This window comes from Centruroides sculpturatus, unplaced genomic scaffold (genome assembly GCF_000671375.1).
Source record: "Centruroides sculpturatus isolate CEXI.00-Female unplaced genomic scaffold, Cexi_2.0 scaffold1365, whole genome shotgun sequence".
Lineage (NCBI taxonomy): Eukaryota > Metazoa > Arthropoda > Arachnida > Scorpiones > Buthidae > Centruroides > Centruroides sculpturatus.
The window spans coordinates 178940-198952 of NW_019385614.1; the positions used below are offsets into that span (position 1 = coordinate 178940).

Consider the following 20013-nt stretch of genomic DNA (forward strand, 5'->3'; position numbering starts at 1 on the left):
GTAGTTATAGTAAATTTATTTTCTCGTGTTTAAAGCTCTTAACAATAGTTCGAATTGCAATTATACACGAAAATAATTCATAATTATTGTCACAGAATATGGAATTTGGGTGTATCTCGAAGAGCAAGATTAAAATAAGAGTTAACAAATCGAGAAATTGATAGTCTGTCACTGCACATACAATACAACGTAATTCCCACTATCGATAGATAAACAAACCGGAATAAGTACTTTATTTAAATCTGTTTAATTTACCAATGATACAAATGATGTCATAATTTTATGCATTTGCTTAAGATGATAAGGGATTTATTTTATAACGTAATCACGTATACAGTATATAAAGGTTGAAAAATATTAGTCTGCACACTTTCATAATTTAAAATGAACATTTTATTTATTTTTTTATTTTTTGTGGCCATCTTTGGTGAGTACGGTGATACCTCCAACGTGATTTTTTTAATCTAACCGTACTGTACAATTGTGTATTTTTTTTTAATTTTTATTTCATTTCAGATAAAATAACATTTTCCATTCAGTTCGTTTGTCCTGAAAAAAATGGGACTTTTGCAAATCCCGAAGATTGTCGAGCTCTTTTTATGTGTACCAATGGATTAGCAAAACATCGTTGGTGTTCTGCGGGACTTCTATTTAATTCTCTGACTTTTAATTGTGATTGGCCTTCTAATGCGATTTGTTCCACAGGTATGTTACTTTTCTCTTGTATCTTAAAATTCGACTTTTAACTGTCTGGATTTATGACAATGTGTGTAATGTTCATAGTTGTCAATTATGCGAGGTCTCCGGTATACGAGTTTGCTACACCCACCGATGACTTTGTGTGTCCGGATAAGAATTGCGCCTGTTGTATATATCCCGGAGAAAACTGTGTAACATATTACAGGTGTAATTATGGGAATCCATATAAAGAAATTTGTTCTGAAGGTCTCTTACTAAATCCTAATACTTTGCTTTGCGATTTTAAAGAAAACGTCAGATGCGGTGAGTTTTGTAATATTTCGTTTGAAAATAAATTCTAGGCTAGAAAAAAAATATATATTTTTTATAATTTTTAAATGTAATATTATGTTATATTTATTTCTGCAGATATAACAACTAAAGAAACTTCCCTGTCTACTGAATGGAGACCCGAAAACATCACTAAAAAAGATACTCCAGAAGTAAAACCCATTACAAATATAATAACAACGGAAAGTACAGATTTCGAAGTAGAAGAAAGTACTGTTTCTAGTGTAGGAACAATTTCTTCAGAAAATACGAATGAAAATACAATTCCTAAAAACACTGACGAAATAAATTCTACGACACAAAAATTAGTAACTGAAGAAACACCAAGTACAACAATATCGTATCCAAATAAATTCATATGTCCAGAATCTTCTGGATTGTTTCCCGATACAAACGATTGTAACAGATTCTACCATTGTTCTCACGGTATTCCTCATCACAAATGGTGTCCAGAGAATTTACATTTTAATCCATCTTTGTTAATATGTGACTGGCCAAAAGATGCAGGCTGTGGTAAGTATAATTTTTACTAAAATAGTTATTATATTGTGGTATTGAAATGTTTTTTTTCCTTATGTTTGTAAAATGTTTCTGTTCGTACAGGTGATGTAGTACCGAAGCCGAAACCACCTCCGAAAGTAAATGGAACTTGTGACTGCGACTGCTGTTTTTATCCTGTTCCAAACGATTGTACGGCTTATTATTTATGTTTAAATTTCACAAAGTACAAAATGCATTGCGGAAAAGGATTACATTTCAATCCAATGATCGAAAATTGTGATTTTAAAGAAAGAGTAAATTGTTCTAAAGATTCTCACTGCCCGTATCCGAACGGAAGATTCCCTCACGTCGAATCTTGCAGCTATTATATTGAATGCATAAATTGGCATCCAACAATTAAAAAATGTCCCGTAGGCCTTCAATTCGATTCCGAAAAGCAAAGATGCGGATGGCCTGGAACATGCAGTACGTAACAATGTATATAATATACATAAATTTGTAAATTTTTAATTAGTTCAAATGAAATTGCTTATACGAAAAGATATTCTTACAGATAAACGTCCAATTATTCCGGATAAAACACCTCAAGATGGAGACTGCGATTGCGAATTTTGTTTAATTCAAGACAAAAATGATTGTTCTTCTTATATAAAATGTATTAATTATAAATCTACTCGCGAAAGCTGCCCGGATGGACTTCTATTTAATCCAGATATTCAAGATTGTGATTACAGTCAAAACGTAAAATGCGGAACAAGTGAACCGATTTGTCCTTCCGATGGTCTTTATCCTCATCCAGAAAACTGCAATTCATTTATACACTGTGTAAACGGTATTCCACATAATAAAACGTGCTCTGGAATTTTACATTTCAATCCTAGTTTAAAAGTTTGCGATTGGCCCTGGTCTGCTGGTTGCAGTAAGTACATTTTCAGTTGTATCATATAAGATATGAGCTAAGTTTTAAATGATTATATAAATAATTAATATAATACAATTTTTTGTTTTTTTGAATTTCAGATAAGACTGAACATCCTCCCTCGAGTAATCAGACTGTAAAATGTGATTGCGAGTATTGCACGATTGCAGATAAAAACGACTGTACTTCTTACACTGTTTGCATTAATTATATAGGAAAAAAGTTTAAATGTTCTACCGGCCTTCTTTTTAATCCATTAACACTGACGTGCGATCTGGCCGAAAGTGTAATATGTCCATCTTCAAATAAATCTGACCAATGTTTGGATAGTAATTCCTTGCAGCCACATCCCACCGATTGCAGTTTATTCATTCATTGCTCTAATTGGTACCCGCATGTTAAACAATGTTCTGCCGGACTCCATTTTAATCCAAAGAGAAAAATTTGTGATTGGCCGAAAAGTGCCGGATGCGAAGGTAAGAAGAATTTTCTCGAAAGTATTAAGGAATTCATGAAAATAATTTAATATATAAATTTTTACAAATCTCCAGAATGGATTCCCGATGATGATGATACGACTTCAGACGATACAACTTCAGATATACCTTGCGATATCTGCGAAGGGTGTTTATTGCCGGATCCGAAAGATTGCGCTTCGTACATTTATTGTACGAAAGGAAATGCTCAACACAAGACATGCCAATCCGGTTTGTACTTTAACATCAGTACAGAAAAATGCGATCTTGCAGAAAATGTCGATTGCGGAGAAAGACCAGAAGGCAATTGTCCGAAACATAATGGATTATTTCCACACAAAAATTGTAATAAATTCGTTCACTGTTCGAACTGGATGCCTTACGTGAAAGACTGTCCGGCAGGATTACATTATAATCCAAAATTAAAAGTTTGCGATTGGCCCGATAATGCCGGATGCGGTAAGAGAGCATTTTTTTTTTAATATTATGAAATTTCAAAAGTAAAATAAATCTTAGTCATATTATACGTTTATTGGTTATAACTTTAGGCAAGGAACCAGACGAAACACCTGACGTACCAATCGGTGAATGCAATTGCGATTGTTGCTTTACCCCAGATCCCAATGACTGTCAAAAGTATTTCTTATGCTTGGACGAAAAACTTTATCACCATGAATGTGGAGAGGGATTACATTTTAATAAAGTCATTGAAAACTGTGATTATCCGGAAAATGTAAATTGTTCTATCACCACAACCACCACGCAAAAATTTATCCCGGAATGTGATCTACCCAATGGTCTATATCCTAACAAAGAAGACTGTGGGTCCTTTATCGAATGCATAAATGGATTAAAGAACGTTTACGTTTGTCCAAACGATTTTCATTTTAGTGCCGCACTTAAAGCGTGTATAAAGCCGTGTGAAGCGAAGTGTAATCTGAGTTTAGGTAAGAATTCATTTCATGTTTTATACTGTACAAAAATTATTATTCTAAGATTATACGAGGTGGGCTATATTTTTCGCTGTACGTTTTGGAAATTCAAATTTATTATATTAGAGTTGTGCTGGTTATCTATCTATCTGTTACTTTCTGTATTATGAAAAACCTAAGGTGTAGTATTGAAAATTAAGATATATTGTTATTGATAGAGGGTAGCTGCCATTAATTAATGCAATTTTCACTGATATGATTGAGAACCTCATTATTTACCATGAATAGTATGGGTTGGGCATTGTTCCTATCCCTCATTCATGTTGTTGAAGCCCGCCGGTAATGGTGTAAATATGGCCGGTCGTGTTTATCAATTAATCACTCTCGAATAATCAACTTTATTTATTTTCTAGAAAATAGAAACATCCTATACTGGTAGCTTGTCCCTATTGATTTCTTTGTGTAAATATTATCAGACCTTGGTATAACGGACTAATAAGGTGAAGGAATGATCCAATTATTCTAACAAAACAAAACAAAGCTTTGTCAACTACAAAAAAAAGGTTATACGAGATATGATAAGAGAGACAGTGATAAATACGAAGGAAACAAACACCATACACACAAACAAGGACGTAAACACTAGTAGCTACCGACGCGCTGTCTAGCGAACGTTCCGCTCACTAACAATTCTCCAATACTGTATTTAAACTCTGACGAATGCCTTGGAAACAGAGTTTGGCCTTTACTTCTTTTATGTCGACGTCAGTAAAATCGAAATGCAATAGTATATTGTCTACATTTCTTTAGCTATATCTACTGTCATTTCTTGTTGTTAATACCTGTATTAGCATGATAACTTGCGAAAGCAACTACACTTTTCAATATTTGCTCAACTTTAAACAAATATTATCGATACAATTTTAGAATTATAACGCGGGTTTATATAAATAATAATTGTAGTGTCTGTCTCAGACAGTTGATAAGCTAAGTAAACGCATAAAAAAAACTGCCATAAGATATCCTCTTATCATTTTCTTCATTTATTATATAGATAATTCCTTTTATATTTTAATAATAAAAATTCTAATAGAGTGAATATTATAGACTCAACTTGATCTTCAACTTGAAGCAATATCCGCAAGTTCCAGAATAAATCGAAGTTGATAATTATTTATTGTGACATCGTCACAATGCCGGGCTACAATTTTTAATTATATTTTTAATAATTTGTTAATTTAAAATATATATTCTCCACCTCAAATTAGTAGTGGCTTGCCCCAGTACATCAGACGTATCCTGTTAACAATAGAGTTGTGCTAATCTAATTCCTTTCAATTCTATCATTGTATAACTGTTCAAAAAATTATATTTTCAAAACATATGTTTACATTTGGGTAATGTTAGTTCGATAACTTTATTCATTATTGATACACCGATTGATATGATCATGTAAAATGGTCCTAATTATTCTTCAGTTTGGCAATATGCATGAAAAAACAAAAAAGTATCGGTTTTTAGTGACTCTCTAATCTGTAACACACGAGCCGTTGTCTGTTGGCTCTGTGTGATGGTTTCAAAATTATCAATGGTGTCGTACAATCATCGACAATGGATTTATGGTTTCGTCTGGCCATAGTCTAGCTATTATTTTCTTTAATTAATTTATATATTTTTACTCTTACCGCATTGAGTACTAAGAAGGTCTTTATTTTTATTCATGTTCACAATGGATTTGGAATGTCCACAATGGGAAAAGCCAGGTTTTGTAACAAAAATTTCATTGAAATATGTTAGTTAATGTGCAATCGGTTCAACAAATACTGAAAAAAATGTTCAATAATTGCGAATTTAATAAATTAGTCTAATTAAAATTATTCGCTTATTTTCCACAGTAGCTACTGCTTATTTAATGCTGGCTATCTGTCAAATTTTACCACAATGCTACTTCATTCATAATATCTCGATTTGAAACTTTAAACTTAGGGCAACCCTAATCTCATTCAACTTAAAAATATTTATTAATTTTGATTCTAAATTCGACATTATAACAGTCAATCATGAATACAGTTTTGGAATTCAAATAAGTTTGCATTTAATGCCATCAATGCTTCTATTAACATTCCCGCAAAATTTCAAACATTTTCAACGAGAAACAGGTGTTATTAAGCTTCAAAATGATTAAACAAAATCGTACCCCCTCACACACACAAATATCCATATATACAGAAAAACCTTTCCCCTGTAATAAATGGCCTGTGTATATAACAGCCAGGAATTAAATATACGAAACAAGTAAAAAAATCAAACAAAATTACACTACGCAATGTTCTTCACACAATTCAAAACCTTACAAACAAAATAATGTAATTTCAAACTCTATCAATCACTATATAATTAAATAACATGTTTATATTTTCCTCAAATAATAATCATATTAATCAGTTAAATATTGTTAACATATACACGCAATACCATTTATATTCATTGATTTACCTTTCGTAACTAATTACATGTAAATTCTAATTACAGTAACTAACAAATATTTGAAACAAAATTTATCAAAATTGGGATATATCCATTTTATTGAGAATAGATTATTTTTTAACTAATGATAGATAATAAATATTTTCATTTCTCAGATTGTACAATAAATGCTACAACGCCCACTATGCCGCCCACTACCACGGGTTCAACCACAACACAGCAAGTATGCGAGCTCCCCGATGGAGTATATCCAAACGAAGAGGATTGCGCGAGTTTCATTCAGTGTGCTAACGGTTTCAAGTTCGTGCACTATTGTCCAAAAGGAATGCATTTCAGTGCAAAGTCATTAACGTGCACGACTCCGGTCGAAGCTGAGTGTGATCCCAGTATCAGTAAGTACCGAAAGTTCTGTAGATAGATTTATAAATGTTTGCAGTAATTTAAAGCTATTATGGTTTATAGCTCCCACGCCCACTATGCCACCCACTGCCACGGGCTCAACCACAACACAGCAAGTATGCGAGCTTCCCGATGGCGTGTATCCAAACGAAGAGGATTGCGCGAGTTTCATTCAGTGTGCTAACGGTTTCAAGTTCGTTCACTATTGTCCAGAAGGATTACATTTCAGTGCAGCAAACAAAAGCTGTGTTCATCCATGTGATGCTCAATGTGATTTAAATATCGGTGAGTAATAAAAATTTTTGATTGCATAACTTTTTAATAGTTACAGCTAAAATATATATTATACTTTATATTTAACTGGTTAGTAGGAAATCATTTGGTCAGTGATAGTTTACAAAATTTAGAGCACGTAAACTGAAACTAAAAAATTCTTTATTCTTGAATTAAAATACGGTTGGGCTATTTGCAATTTCAAGATGGGAGAATGAGAAGAAATAAATAAAACGTAATAAAGCACTTTAGTAAGGCACTAATGTTTCGTAAAGGCTGGTTTACATATTTATGGATGCGGAAAGCGTTAACTGTGTGTGACTTGCAGTACTTACCTGTTGTGGTGTACTGAGTACGTCACGTCAGTAAAGTAACGCTACCATACACCTCTATATACTGTAAATCTTTTCAATTTCAATTTTGGATAAAGTAGGTTCTATTTCAGAAAAGATAAATTGTTTTTTAGAAAAAGTAAATTTGATCTCATATAAAGTTAAATTAACATCAAACTAATGATAGTATTTTGAACATCAGTTACTTAGCTTAAGAATTAACATAACAAATATAAAGATACAAGTTGATGTTGTATGAAATTATATTGCTTAATGCAGTTCCATAAATATACATTCAGTGTTGTAATCTTTGTTTTCTCATCGGAAAATGAAAGATTGTTTGTTTTTTTCGATCGGAATGAATGTATTTTGTTGCACTAAACCTGACATTTTAAATTATTAATGTCATGGACTTTGGAAAATTTATAAACGTGCACGGCAACATGTGTATTGTTCATAAAATTCATTGCCAGAATGTAGCACAAAATGGCGGATGCGTATACCTGTATAGTTAGAGGTACCTTATTAGCTCATTGACGAGTCCAGTCCTACCATATTTAATTACATTTCGCTGTTATATCATCATATATGAGTGCACACTTATATATGCACTCATATATAGCGTAATGATCTGGGTCATTTTCCGTAATACAATGAAACAACCTTTAATATTACAACGGAAATGTCAATTAACAGAGCCTAGTTTAAACTTGCAATTGCAATAATAAACAGAGAAAATTAAGAAGAATTCCATGTTTGTTTTCCATTTCCATTTACTTAAATTTAACATCATTTTATGGACAGCTTAAATTCAAATAAAGTGTAATATTTATATCATAAGAATGCAGAATTTCTAGGGAAACGTGGTCGTAACAGATTACAATCATTGAAATATGACGTGTACACTAGGACAGATGGATATATATAAAACTTGTGGCGATTGTAACGGGTGAGTCGTGTTAGTAAAATGCTGATGACCTAAAGATACTCAAAAATTTTTTTATTTGTAATAATTTTTCAATGAAAATTATTATGCAGAAATATTGTGATCAGTAATCACGCAACGCATCAAGTTCTAGCTGCACTTCTATTAGTGTAGAAGCATTATACTAAATAAGAATATGTTCTGTTGGAATTTTGGTCAGGATTCGCCCCGGTGGCATCATATTTAAATGACCCCTTATTCTCCGGTTGTATAATATGTAACACGCGCACATTTCTGTACACTTTTGCGAAAGTTAGATACTTTATAAGATACTTCAGAGGAGGTGTGCTGATTTATGTACAGTACTTCATATTTACTTCATCTTAACTAAAATACATACGAATTGGAAAAGAATTATAGAATCGATTAATAATCAAGAATGCCCGAAGAATTCATTTTATTAAAAGTAGACCGTACAGACGAATGATGTAAAAAATTTGGTCCATTTTTCAGTCATTTCAGTGCTTGAATTTCATTGATGAATTTGTTAAGTATGTGACCACTGATCTGCGTGTGAAACTCGTAGCTGCTAAGGTTTAGTTGCTTGCGTGGCTGAAAGCGACAAAACACGACAACCGCTTAATTTAATAATTTCAATCAATTTAATCGTGTTTAAATTGATTGAATTAAATCAAATCAATTCAATTAAATCAAAGTTTCTGTATAAGAATTATAACCCAGTTAAAACTAGTTGAACAAATTAATTATAGCGATTCAATTTTCTAATTATAAGAAATATACCATACTACAGTAACCAATAAATTCATAAAACTTTCATAAATAAGTATAAACACAATTAATCTTAAACAGTTTGCGATACAACAACAACATCTACAACAGTTACTGCCTGCGATCTGCCGGATGGACTATATCCCATTGAAAATAACTGCGAAAGTTTCATACAAGCTGTAAATGGTCACAAATATGAGTACAAATGCCCAGACGGAAAACATTTCAGTGCAAAACTCAAATACTGTGTGACTCCATGCGAAGCAGAATGTGATCCAACCATCGGTGAGTAACGACAGTTCTGTCAATAAATATATTCTAGCATAGATGCATATTTAACAATTGTAATCTGGTTTTGTAGTCTGTACAACAACGACGACGACAACGCCTCTGCCGGTATGCGATTTACCCGATGGCTTATATCCCAACGAAAACGATTGCGGCAGTTTCATACAATGCCAAAACGGTTTCAAATACGAGCATAAATGTGCCGAAGGACTACACTTTAGCGAAAAACTGAAGGAATGTAAATATCCTTGCGAAGCACAGTGTGATCCAACCATCGGTGAGTAACGACAGTTCTGTCAGTAAATATATTCTAGCATAGATGCATATTTAACAATTGTAACGTGGTTTTGTAGTCTGTACAACAACGACGACGACAACGCCTCTGCCGGTATGCGATTTACCCGATGGCTTATATCCCAACGAGAACGATTGCGGCAGTTTCATACAATGCCAAAACGGTTTCAAATACGAGCATAAATGTGCCGAAGGACTACACTTTAGCGAAAAACTGAAGGAATGTAAATATCCTTGCGAAGCACAGTGTGATCCAACCATCGGTGAGTAACGACAGTTCTGTCAGTAAATATATTCTAGCATAGATGCATATTTAACAATTGTAACGTGGTTTTGTAGTCTGTACAACAACGACGACGACAACGCCTCTGCCGGTATGCGATTTACCCGATGGCTTATATCCCAACGAGAACGATTGCGGCAGTTTCATACAATGCCAAAACGGTTTCAAATACGAGCATAAATGTGCCGAAGGACTACACTTTAGCGAAAAACTGAAGGAATGTAAATATCCTTGCGAAGCACAGTGTGATCCAACCATCGGTGAGTAACGACAGTTCTGTCAGTAAATATATTCTAGCATAGATGCATATTTAACAATTGTAACGTGGTTTTGTAGTCTGTACAACAACGACGACGACAACGCCTCTGCCGGTATGCGATTTACCCGATGGCTTATATCCCAACGAGAACGATTGCGGCAGTTTCATACAATGCCAAAACGGTTTCAAATACGAGCATAAATGTGCCGAAGGACTACACTTTAGCGAAAAACTGAAGGAATGTAAATATCCTTGCGAAGCACAGTGTGATCCAACCATCGGTGAGTAACGACAGTTCTGTCAGTAAATATATTCTAGCATAGATGCATATTTAACAATTGTAACGTGGTTTTGTAGTCTGTACAACAACGACGACGACAACGCCTCTGCCGGTATGCGATTTACCCGATGGCTTATATCCCAACGAGAACGATTGCGGCAGTTTCATACAATGCCAAAACGGTTTCAAATACGAGCATAAATGTGCCGAAGGACTACACTTTAGCGAAAAACTGAAGGAATGTAAATATCCTTGCGAAGCACAGTGTGATCCAACCATCGGTGAGTAACGACAGTTCTGTCAGTAAATATATTCTAGCATAGATGCATATTTAACAATTGTAACGTGGTTTTGTAGTCTGTACAACAACGACGACGACAACGCCTCTGCCGGTATGCGATTTACCCGATGGCTTATATCCCAACGAGAACGATTGCGGCAGTTTCATACAATGCCAAAACGGTTTCAAATACGAGCATAAATGTGCCGAAGGACTACACTTTAGCGAAAAACTGAAGGAATGTAAATATCCTTGCGAAGCACAGTGTGATCCAACCATCGGTGAGTAACGACAGTTCTGTCAGTAAATATATTCTAGCATAGATGCATATTTAACAATTGTAACGTGGTTTTGTAGTCTGTACAACAACGACGACGACAACGCCTCTGCCGGTATGCGATTTACCCGATGGCTTATATCCCAACGAGAACGATTGCGGCAGTTTCATACAATGCCAAAACGGTTTCAAATACGAGCATAAATGTGCCGAAGGACTACACTTTAGCGAAAAACTGAAGGAATGTAAATATCCTTGCGAAGCACAGTGTGATCCAACCATCGGTGAGTAACGACAGTTCTGTCAGTAAATATATTCTAGCATAGATGCATATTTAACAATTGTAACGTGGTTTTGTAGTCTGTACAACAACGACGACGACAACGCCTCTGCCGGTATGCGATTTACCCGATGGCTTATATCCCAACGAGAACGATTGCGGCAGTTTCATACAATGCCAAAACGGTTTCAAATACGAGCATAAATGTGCCGAAGGACTACACTTTAGCGAAAAACTGAAGGAATGTAAATATCCTTGCGAAGCACAGTGTGATCCAACCATCGGTGAGTAACGACAGTTCTGTCAGTAAATATATTCTAGCATAGATGCATATTTAACAATTGTAACGTGGTTTTGTAGTCTGTACAACAACGACGACGACAACGCCTCTGCCGGTATGCGATTTACCCGATGGCTTATATCCCAACGAGAACGATTGCGGCAGTTTCATACAATGCCAAAACGGTTTCAAATACGAGCATAAATGTGCCGAAGGACTACACTTTAGCGAAAAACTGAAGGAATGTAAATATCCTTGCGAAGCACAGTGTGATCCAACCATCGGTGAGTAACGACAGTTCTGTCAGTAAATATATTCTAGCATAGATGCATATTTAACAATTGTAACGTGGTTTTGTAGTCTGTACAACAACGACGACGACAACGCCTCTGCCGGTATGCGATTTACCCGATGGCTTATATCCCAACGAGAACGATTGCGGCAGTTTCATACAATGCCAAAACGGTTTCAAATACGAGCATAAATGTGCCGAAGGACTACACTTTAGCGAAAAACTGAAGGAATGTAAATATCCTTGCGAAGCACAGTGTGATCCAACCATCGGTGAGTAACGACAGTTCTGTCAGTAAATATATTCTAGCATAGATGCATATTTAACAATTGTAACGTGGTTTTGTAGTCTGTACAACAACGACGACGACAACGCCTCTGCCGGTATGCGATTTACCCGATGGCTTATATCCCAACGAGAACGATTGCGGCAGTTTCATACAATGCCAAAACGGTTTCAAATACGAGCATAAATGTGCCGAAGGACTACACTTTAGCGAAAAACTGAAGGAATGTAAATATCCTTGCGAAGCACAGTGTGATCCAACCATCGGTGAGTAACGACAGTTCTGTCAGTAAATATATTCTAGCATAGATGCATATTTAACAATTGTAACGTGGTTTTGTAGTCTGTACAACAACGACGACGACAACGCCTCTGCCGGTATGCGATTTACCCGATGGCTTATATCCCAACGAGAACGATTGCGGCAGTTTCATACAATGCCAAAACGGTTTCAAATACGAGCATAAATGTGCCGAAGGACTACACTTTAGCGAAAAACTGAAGGAATGTAAATATCCTTGCGAAGCACAGTGTGATCCAACCATCGGTGAGTAACGACAGTTCTGTCAGTAAATATATTCTAGCATAGATGCATATTTAACAATTGTAACGTGGTTTTGTAGTCTGTACAACAACGACGACGACAACGCCTCTGCCGGTATGCGATTTACCCGATGGCTTATATCCCAACGAGAACGATTGCGGCAGTTTCATACAATGCCAAAACGGTTTCAAATACGAGCATAAATGTGCCGAAGGACTACACTTTAGCGAAAAACTGAAGGAATGTAAATATCCTTGCGAAGCACAGTGTGATCCAACCATCGGTGAGTAACGACAGTTCTGTCAGTAAATATATTCTAGCATAGATGCATATTTAACAATTGTAACGTGGTTTTGTAGTCTGTACAACAACGACGACGACAACGCCTCTGCCGGTATGCGATTTACCCGATGGCTTATATCCCAACGAGAACGATTGCGGCAGTTTTTTTCAATGTGTTAATGGATATGAGTATATTCAACCGTGTCCGCTTGAACTGCATTTTAACGCTGTTACAAAGCGATGTGAATGGCCTTGTGATGCTTCTTGTGATAAATCATTAGGTAAGGTTTCTAAAATATTTATTTTTTACGTATGATGTTCGTTTATTACTGTGGTGGAATATTTGAAAGAACATGCTTAGTCTTCACAACACACTGATTGGTTACAGAAATATATGGCTGGACTTACAGTAGTGGTTAATGAGCAATAGGTCTGTTAGAACGTGCGTGCATTGAGAACTTCTAGATTAGATTAGCACAATGTATATAGTTTGGCCATGGTATATAAATCTGTCATATTCGTTTTATTTCAAAATATTATTTGAAAAATTTTTGTTCTGCCTGAATTTTTTTATTTTTTGAAAATTGTTTTCAAGAAGTAAAAATAGAAGGTAATATTTAAAACAGTACACAAGTTATGTTAAACATTTATAGACTTTTGTAACAGTATTAGCAATTTAAAATTTATATAAACTCTGTACGGGATGTAACAAAATTATTGCTAAAGGTATTTGTTATCTGAAACTTAATTTATTGAAAAATGTTAATATTTTTTATAATTATTTTACATAAATTAAAATTCGAGAAAACTTAAATATTATAAATTTTAGTCTTATATATTGACTTGAAATGAAAGTTTTATTTAGACACAATTTCATAATAATTTTGTCAACTTTTTCTAGTTATATAAATAAAATCAATCTCTTCTCATTACCAAAAACCTATTTATTTATTTTTTAATCTTTCTTACTGCAATTTATGAGGGTAAATTTTGAACTAAAACAGTCTAGTTTATTTCTAACAAATTAACCCGATTATTATTGAATGGGTTTGAAAACGTTTTTCTTTGTTCATTTATATTGATATTTGAAAGTTACTATTAAATATTCTCCATTTATGTTGCCAGCATTTAAATACATCCAGTTCCATGATGCAAGCCTTCAGAAATGTCCATCAAGCCACTATATACCATTCGTTTAAGTAGCTAGTAGTTCGATAAGCTAGTGTCATTTGCTTTCTTATCTACCTACAGAATTAATTTACATTATAAAATGTATTCATTACGTTATTTTTCATACAACATTTTATTTGCAGTTTGCCCAACTAATTTTCCACCCGCTCCGTGTACCTGTACGTCTTGTTTGATCGTGGATCCGAACGATTGCTCTTCATATTATATTTGTGAAAACAATACTTCGATAAAAGTGAAATGCAAAAGTGGTTATCTTTTTGATCAGAATATTGAAAAATGTCGAAACGAATCGGAAGTGGATTGCCCTCACATAGCTGATCCGTCTGTGTGTTTGGAACCCAACGGACTGTTTCCCCTTCCTTCCGATTGCCATAAATTTATACACTGTTCTCACGGAATTGCATATATTAAAGACTGTCCTGCTAATCTTGAATTCGATGCAGACCAAGAAATTTGCTCATTGCCGACAGGAAAATGTGGTAAGATTATTACTATAAAAATATCAATTTTCAATTAAATTCAGCTGCTGATATTCTATATTAATTTTTTAATTTTTTATATTTTTTAATTAATCTTGTGGGTTCTGTGTGATATTTTTTCACGCTTATTATGACTATGGGGATGCTTCAATAAAATCAACCAAATAATGAAGAAAAAACTCTAACATAACTTCATTAATACAGCATATCTTCAATTTAAAATTAAATTAAGCCCCCCCCTTTTTAGCACTTTTGCTCTATATCACTAAGAGACCCTTTGATTTTCGTATTTATTGTGGATTCGGCCAGGTCTATAATGGCAACACCCGGCGGTGAATGGTGGGGACATAACAATTCTTAAAAATTACCGGATAGTTGTTCACTTAGATTTGATATTTTGGTCCCCAGAGTGGTAGACTGAAGCTTTAATTAAACGCCTCGGTTGTCCAAGCGTCAAAAAATAACTTGGTTCTCTGGAAGGCAGGTCTTTCCAGAGAACCAAGTTGGTTCCTTTCTGCCTCGGCTATCTGGCTCGTACAGAATATGGTAAGAAAGGATGCTTGTATAAAGTTTTAGTTTCATGGAAAAATTGTAGAATTTATAAATTGCTCTAAAAAGCAATTGAAAAGAATTGAATTTCCATTAGATACATATCAAAGAACTATAATTGTTTGCAAGTAAACAGGTGCCAGAGAATGTAATTTATAAAAATTCTTTATAGATTCACTAAATTAATAAATGCCGGGATAGCTAACCAATATTATGAGTCTTTATTGCTTTGAGAAAGTGAATTTCATGTTGCCTCGAGAGCAATATAGAATTCATAGTCACCATGGATATAAGACATAGAACACCTTAGCAAAGTGGGACCCGATTGGGATCGTTAAAAATAAAACAATTACATAAAAATTATACTGATAAAAATAATTACACTGCACATTATTGTTAATTGTAAAATCGGTACGGTACAATAACAATTCCCTTTTAGAATAAAAATTTCTTTTCGTCCGGGAATTTACAATCCTATTGCCACTGTATTGTTTCGATTGGATCCATTAGAGTCTGATCTTAATATTTAAATTGTTCTGATTTGTCCACAATTGGCTAGAATCAATATGAACACTAAGCAATTTTCTGTCCTATAAAAATGTTCTTTGACATAATGATGAAAAATCTTGTGTCAATAGAATTATTACAGTTCTAATTGGAAATGATTATTGTAGGTGAAATAATAAAAGATCCAATTTGTAATGAGTCAACGGGTTTGTTTCCTGATCCGAACAATTGCTCGTCTTTCATTCACTGTGATCACGGAAAGGCACATCGTAAAAATTGTCCGAATCCGCTAAATTTTAATCCCGAACTCGAAGTTTGTGACTGGCCATGGAACACCAACTGCGAAAAAGGTTTTATTATTATTATTATTATTATTTTCTAATATATATAATTTATTTTACTAGTTTATTTGTAAAATACAACATATAATTTAATGTCATTTAGAGCCTGGAACTCACAATCGTACCTGTGACGTTACTCCTGGAATCAAATGTCCTCCCTGCGCATGTAGGGTGCCAAATTATAAAGACTGCACTTCATTTTATCAATGTTTGGAAGACGGTACGGCGTGCAAAAAGTTTTGCTCTCCCGGTCTGTATTATAATAAAGAAAAAATGACATGTGATTTCTTAGAAAACACGGACTGCCAAGGTATGGTTATTTAATAATTTGCATAATATATGGTGTTTACAGATAAAATATTTTATTGTAGTTACTACAACAATTACTCCGACGCCAACTCCAACAATTCGTCCTGTAAATTGGACTTGTCCATCTGAATCTGGATTTTTCCCAAATCTAGACGACTGTAGTAGTTTCTACCATTGTTCACACTGGATTCCTTCTCTGAAACGATGTCCATTGTCATTAGTTTTCAACCCCATTCTGAAAGTTTGCGATTGGCCGGAAAATGTTGACGATTGTGGTAATTAATATTTACTTTTATCTTATTTTGAAATACAGTAATTCTGTCTAATAAATAATAACTGCGAAATACCAACAAACAGTATGTACAAATATTAAAGTAAATATTGAACATTCCTTGGTATATCTTAGTATTCTCTTGGAACATACAAAATATACCTTGGTATGTCAAAGTTCAAGTTTAACTTGAATTTCTCCGAACTTCTTGAACAAATACCTGAAATTTTAATTATATTTTTTCTATTAGGTAAGCCTGTTGTTCCACCTTTAGTTCCGTGTGAAGAAGATCCTTTCATAACTTGTCCACCTGACGTATGCCGTATTCCAAATCCTAATGACTGCAACTCGTTTTACAGTTGCATTGACAACAAAGCTTGTTTGAGAAAATGTCCTGTTGGACTGTACTATAATCCGGAAAAGATGACTTGTGATCACCCAACTAATGTCGATTGTAAAGGTAAATATTAGTTATTATACGACGATTGTGTTTATAACAAAAAACTGTGGCACAAAAGAACTGAATGGTGGGGTATAAGGATCATATTCAAATGACATTCAAATCAGCATCTCACTAGAATCTAATAATATCTTTAAATGTTATTAGATTCAATCCCGAGTGAAAATGTTTAATATTAATATTAATGATGTATTTAACTGACTGGTGTCAGTAGAAGATCGAAAAATCTTTGGAGGGATGCAGAAAGCAAACTGTGTGTGTATGTGTGCCATACAAATATTTTTACTGTCTAAAAAAGTACTCGGTTTTACTGGGGAAACCATCAGAAAGGGGTGCAGTTTAGCCCTGCACAGCTTCCTAAGTCTGCCCATGACTGATTCTATCAACTTTCTCTGTGAAATAGGAAATTAAAAAAACAAACCTACAGGCGTTTCAAAGAACTAAAACCAAACTGGCAGAATTCCTTTCTATTTCCTGGCCTGTCTTTATCTTGTAGGCTACGGTTTAACGCAACACATTATGCAACAACATCTGCAGCCAATGTAACTTTGTACAATTATTATCGTTCAAACTCTGTTTAACATTACATCTATCGAATCTTAAAGTCAATTTTTTTTATCATTGAGAAGTGCATTTATCATTTATCATATCAAAAGTAAAATACACTTTGAAATTTACAGATTTTTATGAGCGTTTCAGAGAGGAAAACATGGCTAAAAATATGCCAGTTCAATGTGATGTTGACTAAGTGTATCCAGTATTGTAATAATAAGCCTGGTTGGCCGGGCTGTCTAGGTGGCAGCCTACCATCCTGGGGGGACCCGGAATCGAATTTGGACGGGTCGAAAAAGTTCAGGAATTTTTCGGATGGTGGTTCATCCAGTTATGTCAAGCCTCGTTCCTCGCCAGCCCCACAGGGTGGAAAAGGGGAAAATGTATTTTGATAATAAACTTGTTTTAAGATCATACGACTAATGGGATGCTACTTTTTATAAAAATATAACAGATTTATACTGGTCTTCATTAGAATATAGTTTCTTTAATAAGTATTTAACTTAAATAACTGTATAAGGAAATGTATAATAAGTTAGGTCTTTCTGTTATATATATATTTAAAATGATTAGTTAAAAGTATAAATTCTATAATCACAATAATTATATGTTTTCAGTTACAACTGTTCCACCTACAATCGAAACAGTGACAGAATCCACTACAACCGAGAAAGAAACCGAACTTACTACAACTAAAAAGGTAACTGAACCAACCACAACTGAAAAAGAAACAGAACCAACCACAACTGAAAAAGAAACTGAACCAACAACAACTGAGAAAGAAACTGAACCAACCACAACTGAGAAAGAAACAGAACCAACAACAACTGAGAAAGAAACAGAACCAACCACAACTGAGAAAGAAACTGAACCAACGACAACCGAGAAAAAAACTGAACCAACGACAACCGAGAAAGAAACTGAACCAACGACAACCGAGAAAGAAACTGAACCAACCACAACCGAAAAAGAAACTGAACCAACGACAACCGAGAAAAAAACTGAACCAACGACAACCGAGAAAGAAACTGAACCAACGACAACCGAGAAAGAAACTGAACCAACCACAACCGAAAAAGAAACTGAACTAACGACAACCGAGAAAGAAACTGAACCAACGACAACCGAGAAAGAAACTGAACCAACCACAACCGAGAAAGAAACTGAACCAACCACAACCGAGAAAGAAACTGAACCAACCACAACCGAAAAAGAAACTGAACACAACCGAGAAAGAAACTGAACCAACCACAACCGAAAAAGAAACTGAACCAACGACAACCGAGAAAAAAACTGAACCAACCACAACTGAAAAAGAAACTGAACCAACAACAACCGAGAAAGAAACTGAACCAACCACAACTGAAAAAGAAACTGAACCAACAACAACTGAGAAACAAACTGAACCAACAACAACTTTAAGGAACAGTAATGAGACTACAACTTTGATCACAGAGATAACAACTGCAGAACCTATAATCACTACAGAAAAACCAATTTGTCCAAGTGAATGTAACTGCAGAATCCCAGATAAAAATAACTGCGCCGCCTATTACCAATGTTATAAAGGTTTTCCTCCATTGAAACGACTCTGTCCTCCCGGATTGTTCTTCAATAAGTCAAAGTTTACGTGTGATCTTAGGAAAAATGTCGATTGTTAGTTTTTAAATATTGTTGAAATTTATTAGATAAATTTCATTCATACAAACTTTTCAATATGTAGAAATATTGTAAAATAAAATTTCATGCGTTTATTTATTAGTAAATGTATTCTTTCTGATGATGGTGACGATAATAATGGTAAGCCTTCCAATAAGGTAACTCAAAATTCATCATGAATTCAGAAATGCAAGTAATACTATTCAGAAATCCGTGTGTGCATTAAAAATGTCTTTTATCGTACATTTGACTTGGTCCACAACGAAAGCATTGGACCTTTGTCTCCTATTAAAGACAGGAGACAAGGCCCATGGATATGGCACTCGTGAATATTTCTGAACCAGGATCCAGAGTAGAGGGAGACATAATAGTTAATCTGACTCTCTCTACTCTGGACTCCAAGGTTGGACCACCCCTCTGAAAAATGCCTGGGGAATTTTTGACCTGTCCGGATTCGATCTCGTGTTCCCACAGTAGTAGGTTCCACCCTGACTGCTCGGCCATCCAGCTGTCTATGTAATTAGTTACATTATAGGTGTAACAATAATTTTTTTTCGTTTATCTTAGAATAATTTCGATATAATTTTATTACATAAAATTAATTGTTGCAAATTTGATTTTACATTATTAAAGAAAGCAATTTTAAAAAGTTAAGTCTTTTATATAACAATATTATGTGTAGACCTGATGTGAAAGAATGTGAACAATG

At 34.5% G+C, this 20013-nt stretch overlaps 1 protein-coding gene across 1 annotated transcript; it reads left to right on the forward strand.

Annotated features, from left to right (window-relative positions):
• Positions 1-351: 351 nt before the first annotated feature.
• On the forward strand, positions 352-19321 carry LOC111640596. The gene is given in 33 exon segments (XM_023386620.1): positions 352-427; positions 517-705; positions 784-1002; positions 1108-1542; positions 1633-1995; positions 2084-2449; positions 2551-2925; positions 3001-3384; positions 3474-3872; positions 6500-6736; positions 6807-7028; positions 9144-9347; positions 9424-9627; positions 9704-9907; positions 9984-10187; positions 10264-10467; positions 10544-10747; positions 10824-11027; positions 11104-11307; positions 11384-11587; positions 11664-11867; positions 11944-12147; positions 12224-12427; positions 12504-12707; positions 12784-12987; positions 13064-13267; positions 14300-14656; positions 15880-16062; positions 16157-16363; positions 16425-16637; positions 16884-17093; positions 18263-18867; positions 18869-19321. Coding segments are annotated over 33 exon segments (8505 nt in total). The 5' UTR covers positions 352-384; the 3' UTR covers positions 19307-19321.
• Positions 19322-20013: the final 692 nt, after the last annotated feature.